The sequence below is a fragment of the Athene cunicularia genome, assembly GCF_003259725.1.
Source record: "Athene cunicularia isolate RWA chromosome 3 unlocalized genomic scaffold, athCun1 chr3_part1, whole genome shotgun sequence".
NCBI classification, from domain to species: domain Eukaryota; kingdom Metazoa; phylum Chordata; class Aves; order Strigiformes; family Strigidae; genus Athene; species Athene cunicularia.
In genome coordinates this window covers 2,224,019-2,233,422 of record NW_020799097.1, presented here as the reverse complement: position 1 = coordinate 2,233,422, position 9,404 = coordinate 2,224,019, and the positions used below count along the sequence as shown (strand labels likewise).

At 41.2% G+C, this 9,404-nt stretch overlaps 1 protein-coding gene across 15 annotated transcripts in view; it reads right to left on the bottom strand.

The window, feature by feature from the left end:
• Positions 1 to 1,060: 1,060 nt before the first annotated feature.
• The window catches only part of HMBOX1 (homeobox containing 1), a 62,380-nt gene continuing 54,036 nt past the window's right edge, over positions 1,061 to 9,404 (bottom strand). For 4 of the 15 annotated variants that reach the window (XM_026844835.1, XM_026844841.1, XM_026844843.1 and 1 more), the window contains 4 exons: positions 7,905 to 8,000; positions 6,145 to 6,239; positions 5,804 to 5,935; positions 1,061 to 2,437 (listed from right to left, as the gene is read on the bottom strand). In XM_026844835.1, the coding sequence (XP_026700636.1) occupies positions 2,300 to 2,437; positions 5,804 to 5,935; positions 6,145 to 6,239; positions 7,905 to 8,000 (461 nt within the window). In that variant the 3' untranslated portion in view covers positions 1,061 to 2,299. Of the gene's footprint in view, positions 2,438 to 5,059; positions 5,141 to 5,803; positions 5,936 to 6,144; positions 6,240 to 7,904; positions 8,001 to 9,404 lie in introns of all 15 variants that reach the window. The other 11 variants (XM_026844851.1, XM_026844839.1, XM_026844844.1 and 8 more) reach the window with 11 other exon arrangements.

Genomic DNA, 9,404 nt, shown 5'->3' with positions numbered 1-9,404 from the left:
CATTAAGAAAAAAACTGCCATGGTGCAACGGCCGCTGATCCGATTCCTCTCTTTCCTGAGTCTGCCCTGATGGTACTTATGAATTTGCCTACTCAAGAAATGCAATAAAACAGAAAAAAAAAAAAAAAAAAAAAAGATGGCTTCATTCTGCTTCAGTGATCTATATCTAAGGAAAGCACATAAATTTTCCAATGAAATCCATAAGTGAAAGACGAGGCTGAGCCCTACCTATATATCTTCAAAGTTACAGAGACAAAGAGGTGCCAGCTGTGTGCCCTCTGAAAGCACAGCATCTCCTCCACACTTACCTAAGCAATTTTCACAAGATTAACAGATGTAAAAATGATCTAGTTAGCCTATGCCTTGAAGGGGTTTAGGCTGGCTAAAAACCTGCTGAGGAGCCACATTTTAGGAGTTCCCAATGCTATCTGACATTAAGCGTGAGGAAGGGATGAAGACAAGCCAAGTAATAGCAACTTCCCTTCATTCTTTTCAAGTGGAGGGGAGAAAAGGGAAACCCATCCTTCAGACTAAGCTGTTGTCCCCTTTTTAAGCTATTCCCACATAAACGGGGAAGATAAAAATGGAATGTTGAGGAAACGCTATGCAAATCTTTATATATCTATATACAAAAATTTACATAGGTTTTTAATTTTTATTTTTAATGTAGCACAGTCCTGCCCGTCTCTAACAACTCCCGTGCTGTTTCCATTGAAACGTTTCCTCTTACCAGCAGCAACGTATCATTTTATCAGAATGCCAGGAGATCATTTCCACACAATGCCAGCAGATGTAATTTTCTTAGATGCACACACAGTTCATCATTTAGATACTAGATGACAAGGTGATCGCAGGGTGACTCTGTAATGCAAGTTTGCTGTTTGGTATTTTGAATTCTCAAATGATAAAAAAAAGACTTATCAAATATAAATATCTTTAAGAAAAAAGTAACAAAAGTGCTACATATGATCAAGGAAAACAATTCCATTAGTTTCTGCTACTTAAAGTAGGTTTGCTTTACAAATATTACCACATCCATTATCAGTATGGCTTCCAATTATTAATTCAATTGCTCGTAGCAGTATAGCTTTCTCGCATCTTAACAAGGACAGAGTAAAGAGAACACAAAACATTCACACCCCATTTCTCAGGTAAGAGATCCTCCTGCCTTTAAGCAAACAAAAAAAAAGTTCGTATTTCGGAGAATATTTATGCTATGATGGCTATCTAGCAAAGGTCAGATGCAAAAGTTCTCCAGCAACCTTTCAGGCTAGTCAGGACGTAGGCATTAGTTACACAGATGTGTAAAAATCCACTCACCCATTTTATGACCTTAATACCCTCCTGGAAAACATTGCTTTTGAAAGTGGCAAAGTGGAAAGGGGAGCAGGGTGGGGTCAGAAAAGGCAAGAGGAAAAATAAAAGGTGGAATTGTTAATGACAGATCAATAGAGTCTAGACCTCTTCTGAGCAGGCACTGCTAGCCATGCCGAATAATGAATAGTGGTTTTGAGAAGTGGACTGTTGTCCATTAGACATTCAGCTCATTTTTCATATGATCCCAGGCTGGGCTTCAATCATGGTCCCAGAGGCAGAAGGCAGTGCTTATCCACTAAGCCACGCAGCTTGTGAGAGTAGAGGATGTCTGTGTTGAATATGTGAACATCAACTGAAATATGTGAATGTGTTTCCAATGGACATTCTCAGCACAGCACCCAAAAGTATATCAAGTCACTGTATGACCAGTGAGGCACGGCTTATTGCAGCTGGAAATCATTTATTCCCATGCTGAAGTGGGGTTTCTAGTGTTCTTTTTACTCTCTGTTGATATTCCCGATCTGGTGTCCATCGACCCTGTGCCACTACCTCAGCTTGCATCCTTTCAGTCTCAGAGAAGGAAAAGCGTACAGACTATTTTTTTTTTTTTTTTTAAACACAATCTCTAAGGGTATCCAAGATTTTAAGTGTAGCCTAAGACTTGTCATTGAGGGCTGTCTAAAATACCTGGAAGCACTTTGAATGCTAAGACAGAGCAGCAAGATTTTTCTAGCCACTGGGGCTGGGAGAGGGAGGTTGGTTGGTTGATTGATTATTTATTGGGAATTAATACTGAGAGAGTATATGCAAAGGCTGAGGGCACCATGCCATCTTCACAGAACAAGACCCTAACAGCTAACTGACGTACAAGAAACTGCAAAGTTATACTGTAAGAACACATATTAAGGACCGAGGAAAGTCTGCTAAGGTGCTACGTCTAAAACTAAGTTACTTCTTGCTTTGACCCTCCCCTTTCTTTGTATCAGTCGTCGTCTAGAGCCTCTGTCTTGATCTCGTTGGCTCCTTGCCGGGCCAATGCCAAGATGGTGTGGTTTACCGCTGCCATTTCCACGGCTAATGAAATGGGGTCTTGATGGTCACTATGGCTAGTGCTGTCATCCTGTGCATGTGGAAAGGAGAAGAGAGAAGCATCGTTACTCTGTAAGTAGAGAACCAGTAGATAAAACTAGTGTGTGAAGACTAGGGGCAGCAAATTGCACATTCGATACAGGGGTAGAGAGTGACAGGAATTTACAAAATTAATTTAGGACCGATTTCCCTCACTGTGCAGACAAAGGTAAGCAAGGCAAGGAGCGGCGTACCCAATTCTCAACAGAGAAATTTGAGGGGGGCGGAAATATTAAAGGTAAGTGATACACAAGGTTATGTCAGGAAACCAAACTTAGATAGGAATTGTTATGCACTGCACAAATTCATCATACGCTTACATTTTGAATATACAGTTCTGGTCATCCCATTTAAAGAGGACACGATAGAATTAGAAAAGGTAGAGAGAATGGCAACCCAGGGGAAGAGAGGCATGGGGTGGCTTCCTTAGGAGGAGAGGCTAAATAGACTCGGGTTCTTCAGTCTGGAAAGCAAATGGCTGATGGCTGATACAGGAAACGTTTATTACAAATAATTAGTAAATAGAGGACAACTGTTCGTGGCTTCTCGTGATCTAGTAAGCAAGGGCACTCACTGGAATGATAATATATTGCAAAGTAGCAATGGGAAGCACTGCTTTACTTATCACAGTTCAGTTGTAGGATTCACTTATTTTTTTTTCTTTTTCATCAGACAAAAGTAAAAATGGCTTTAAAAAGTGGGGGTTAGGCAAGTTCAGGGAAAATTAGTCTACTACAAACTTAAAACTGGAAGTGGATGCCTGTCTCAGGAAGCCTCTCAAAACTACTTATTTCTAGAAGCTGGAAACTACCATAATAAAAAAATTTACATTTTCTCTAAATACAACTATTGACCTCACTCAGAAACAGGATGTAAACCTAGACTAACCTTTGGTCTGAGCCAGTATCCTGTGAGGACACTGAACTCACACAGGTATAGGGAAAAAGATGCAGAAAAACTCCTAGACTGCTAACAGTGCAACGATGTCAGGGGACTGGAAGCACCGTAATTCAAAATGCAGGTGAAGATACTGCCAGGTTCTCCAGCCTACTGAATTATGTGCCATATATTTCTTCATCTGTTTTCTAAAGAGCAAAGTCTCTCAGCCGTAGGAGGGCCACCACGTTAACAGCTGTGATGGTCAGCAAGCAAAACTAATACAGAAAAACTTTGCTGCTGTAGAACTGCAGTGAAAATTTTAAAAATCGGTGAACAAGAAGGGCTGCCTTCTCCAGGTGCATAATGGCCATACAATAGCAGATCTAAAAGTCTGGCAATTCCAGCGTAAATTTGATAGTGAGTTGTCCGTGTTTCTCTGTCTACACCAGACATAGGGCCTGGTTTTCAGTAAGAAGGAGAACCAGTGATACGCAAACTCCAATTCCAGCTGTCAAATAAATTCGTTTGGAACTCGACACAAAATCACGGTGTCCTCCCCTCTGTAAAATGGGGTACTAATGGTTACCACACCACCATCTCGCTTTTTAAAAAATTAATATTTACAGAAAGGAAATGAGAAACATTTCTCAGTCTTCCAACAGCCTTTAAGTGATGAACTTGTGAAATTTAATATTTAAAATACATATTATGTGTTTTATAAATTAAGATGACAGGTGACAAAACTGTTGAGGGGGACAGAAAAGCCAGGATTTGGTAAAATCCTGAAGCCACTTAAAGGAACGCATTCATTTACACCAAATGTCAGGGAAATACTGTGATGTGCACACACTCTGAGGGCCTCTCAGTACTCTTTAGCACTGTAACAAATAAAAAGTCCTGACTTCTGGAGTTTTAGGCACTTCATTAGTATTTGGATGAATTTTGTGTTTAGAAGTTTACTAGAGTTTAAGTGTCCTTGTGGAAACCAGAATTTATGGTTTTAACAGCTAAGGGATGTGAAATGGTCATCAGGAGGGTCTGCCACTTAATCCGCTTGGCTGCTAATGCCTAATTACACTTCACAGAGCCCAGCTAGATCACTGAGAAATGTAAGTTTTAAGGACCCTAAACAAAAATCTTTAAATTTTAAGAACCAGTTTATTTCTCTTCTTGAAGTATTCGGGATAACACACCGAAGGAAAAAATTAGTTTGGGAGTCTCTATAACGCTTCATCTTAATATTCAGGTCCTGTATCTGACTGACAAGGAATTATCTGTGCTCGGCAGCAGTTTCAAAATATTTTATAACAGTCACAGAGCAGCCTCTCATCATCCAGAGCTAGCAAAGTTGGTTCCACCAAATCTGCTGGTGATGACCTATAAAAAGGGCCTTAATACCCATCAGAAGCAGAGCGGCTGGGAATGCCTCTGCCAGATATCTGTCGTACTGGGCCACAGCCAAGTATGCTAGGGACTCATTCCAGGACACTCAGTTGCTAATACACTCCACCAGCAGCCTTTAGAGAGGGAGACCTACCTACTTCTCCCAAATGAGTCAATTAAAAGCGATCTGCCCACCCCAGCTGTTGGGTGTAGCACAGAACACAGCTCGGATCAAAACCAGAACCAAAGCACTGAACTGTTCAGGTCGACTGGTGCCGAGCACACACAGTCCTGAGGGGGGAATTTGGCCAACACTGACACCTGAAGGAAAATTGGGAAGGGGATGCAATACCTGTCAGGAAGGTGTGTGAAGGAAGGGTCACCAACTTTAGGGTAGGTGAGGGCTCAGAGTGCGGGAAGGGGTATTCTTTTGCTAGAGAATTTAAAAAAGAAGTTGCTGTCAAGGGTTAAAAATAACCAAGGAAAATAGAGAATAGGCAAGAGTTAAAATGAAAAAAAAAAACAAACCAAAAAAAGACAGAAAATACGTAAACAATCCAAATAATGGCACATCATTGCAGAACAATATGGAACAGGTATGGGGCCAAATAAACATCAAACTTCATTTAATCAAATCCTCTCCCCCCACCCTTCACCCTTTGTCTGTCAGTGTTTTAGGGATGGATTCTGAGACGCTCCTGAAAGGTACTCCCACGGACAAAGAGAGGGAGCTCAGCACCTTATAGGAGGGTGCTCAGTATCTTGCTGAGCAAGGTTGACAAAAGGGATTATAAAGTGCACTGGGCAGGGGCTTACTGCTGTTCTTGTCTGGGTGCCAGATCAGAAACTCACAGTAGCTGTAGCACAGGCTACAGTGGAGACATTTCTTGCAGAAAGAAATAATAGCTGCAAGAGGAACACACAGGCCTAGTTTTGCCAGGAAGCATGTTGGTGCCTGATATATAGGAGCAACTGTTAAAGACCTGTACACCCTTTCTGGAGGAGGGTAGATAACTAGAACGGCGCCGGGGTAAGGAGAGTGCAAGTTATGCATGGTGCACTGGGTGAGTGAACACTCTCCTAACATTTTTCATACATTGCGTGTGGCGTGAATGGTGTAACTTGCTTGTTTGGAGCAGATCCTCCTGTCTTCTTCTACCTTCTCTGCTTCTCTGCCTCCCTCTGTACATCTTCCCTCCTCCTCCCCATTGCGTACTTGCCAAGTCTCCTGTTGTATGACAATAAATCCATGTGGGTGAATGCTGGTTGCTCAACACATTCAAATAGGGGAGCTGTGCTCTTCCACTTTCCCCATTACAATTACAAAAAAAGCAAAAATAAAACAAGAGACCTCTGATTTGCAAGAGGTAGAGGGCCTCTTCATCTGTCGCGTGAACTCTCCCTCCTTGGGCCACGTGGCTCACCCGTGGGGCTTACCTGCTCTGAGTAGTCATTGCCATCAACGTCGTCACTGTTGGAATGACCTCCTGGACTCTGTACATCTATTCCATGGCTCTCCAGGATTGCTGCTTCTTCGAAAAAAGCAAATGGATCCCTAATTTATCTGATGCATTAGAGTAATTAAAAGTAACTACACTTTTTTTTTTTTTCAAGAAGTTAGAATAACTGGAAAAACATAGTTCTTAGCCTCTTCCCCTTTACTCTTCAGTATTTAGAAAAGTTGCAAATGTACAGATACCCGTTTGCCTGAAATCCTTCTCTACCAACTAACAGACTTGTTTGCAAGTAAGAATCCTTGTTTTCCAGTCAGTCCTATTAGAAATTAGCTTATTCTCTAATGCACTGGAGTAGGCAAGGGCATTCCCTGTAGATCTTCCCACAAAGTTTGGAGTGGCAAGACTTGAGGGGGGTGGGGAGCGTCTGAAAACAGATGGAGAATTTTTTTAAAGCACTTAAGGGATTTAAAAACATAGGTATCTTCATCTTCCAGGAAGAATCATGCATCTAAGGCTCCCTTTGGTTCTTTTTAATCTGTTTCCAACTCTCCACCCCAAACAGTACAGATACAGCTGTAACTCCACCCACCTCGTACTGACTTTGGTTTGTTTCCCCTTCCCTTCAACAGACAAGATTTCATTTTTAGAAAAGAAATCTAGATTAAATTTCAGTAACACATTAAGCAACGTGAAATTTTTCTTGTTCTCAAATATGGCAAAAAGAAGAAGACAGCAAAAGGGCATAACGTTTGACACTGGCAAAAATACTGGCAATAGGCAGGTATGGATCTGTTTGTGTACTGCAAACATAATTATGCATAGTATCTAAATAAGCGCATAAAATTTTGCAGAAGTTTGTTGAATCCTGGCCACTAATGTGAGTTTAATTCTCATTAGAATTTCTTATGTTTATTGACATTAAAAGGTTTACTGCTCACAAGTTCAGAGTCACTTCTAATTTCCTCATGATCAGCTACTCACACGAAGAACCTGCAGGGCTAACTCTGATGTCACTTTTGTTTTATCCTGCTCATCACAAAAAATTATTACTTTGTTCCAGCCCCTTGTCACTGTGCAACCCCTTGGAAAGCTGTAAGGAGCACAGGTGAAACCAGAAAATAGTTAGCTTGCAGCACCTTTGGTCCTAGAGGCTGTATCTGAGGTGTAAAACAACTCATCTGGACTCTTAGATCCCTGCGGGGTTTCAGAGATGGCAGTAAGAAAGACACCCCCAGGTTTAGGCTGAAAAAACAAGCACATTTCACTGGAACACAGACACAAGGAAACTTATAACCAGATAAAAGCTCTTCACAACCACCACTTTTCATTTAAACAGCATGCTAAGGTTGTGAACTTGCCATCATCTCGATTTCCCTTATCTCCAATGCAGATATTCTGAGGTTTTTATTTCAGATTTTATTCCGGATACCCAAAGGAACCCGAGCAGAGGGGAGTACGATTCTCCTTCCACCAACAAAATTCCCACTTTGTTTTTTAAAACTGATCTTCCGTAACTGCACCGTTTTCCTGCACTAACGATGAAATTTCATAAATGAAATTCTTACTCATATTTTAGAAAAAAATCTGAACAGCAGGAGACTAATTTTAAAAATTGCTCCACGATTCTATTAAGAATGTCAGAACCTCTAGTATTTTCATTAATACAATCTTACGTAATTTCCATCTTTCTTGAGCAAGTGTACGTACTAAACCTTGAAAGCAGGCTCTCTGATACATTACCGATATTGGCTCTTCTCTTGATTTCCTTTCTTCTATTGGCAAACCAATTGTACACTTTCAGGGAGGTAACTCGCTCCAAATCCGATAACTTTTTTCCTATGAAAGTAACGGGGCAGTGGGGAGGAAATACAGCATTGTTACTCAGTGGGTGCTACAGGTAGGCAAAAGACCCTTACACATTTTATAAACCCCTGAGATACAGACAGCACTGAAAAATTATTATAACCAAGAAGAAAGTGAATTTTATGTGAATAGGGGTACTGTGCCCAGACGTTAGGGTAATAAATGCCAAATATCTCTCTAAAAACAAAGTAGCCTTTCTTCTTTTTTTTTTTTTTTTTAAATTTTTAAATCTGAAATACAGGAATTTCCTTGCAGCTTAAATCAATCAAATCCAGAGCTGTGGGAGAATAGAGGGCTGCTTTGCTAGTTCAAGCACAAAACTAAGATTCAAAAAAACCTCAAATTCAATTCACAGCCCTGCCACAAATCACATACCCTTGGGCTAGTTCTCTCACCATGTGCCGCAAGGGTATAGTTCAATGACGTTGTTTTCTTCAGCAGCAAAATGAATGAAGAAATTCTGTGTTTCCCTCGTGATCTGCTTTCTTCCCTCTCCACCAGCAGCCACTATAGTGCTCCCACAGCACTAATCACACTCTCTCAATCGTGCACGGCCACTTGTGATCTTTTGGGAGAAGTGTGGGGGGATGTTGGAAACGGGATCACTGGAGTTTTTACACTTAAACCAGCAAATAAAATCCCAACAGTCACCAGCCAGCTACAAGACACAATCCTTCTCCTGATCACCAGTGTAAGAGAGGGAAGACCGGAGGGATTCAGTATTGCAGGGACAGCACAGAAACCTCTTCAGCTGGCCCTGACCCTGTTCAATGTAGCTGCATCCTCGGGTCTCTGCAGGCTACACGGGGAGGAGACTCCCCCGAATCAGACCATTTCTCAATTATTTATTCAGCACACAAAACATTCACGTAATTGTAGCAATCTGCAAACTTAAATAAGTAAGGAGATATGAGTCAAGTGAAAGAAAGAAAAACTTGGAAATAGCTAGCTATGCTGTTTCCTAATGCTTTGCATCAGTACTTTTTACCAATCCTGATACACAGTGTTTAAGGAGTTTGTTCAAAGTTACTAAACCAACCTAGCCAGGAATAAAACCCTCACCTCCTTGGGGCTCTGATCACTAGATCATTCTCCTTCCAAAATGAAAAGAGGCAACACACAGAAGTTGCAACAAGGGAAATTCTGACGAGGTATTAGGAAAAAGTGTTTTGCTCAACCTTGTGAAACAGGGTCCAGAGGTGGGAAATCCTCTGGGTTTGGACATATTCAAAACTGAACAAGGTAACTAAACGAGCAACCTAATCTAAACTGGTCCTGCCTGACCAGATCTCCAGAGATTATTTCCAGCCTAAATTGCTCTATGATTCTGTGCTATCCTGTGACTATTCCAACGTTCAGGAGTCATGCCTTAGCCTT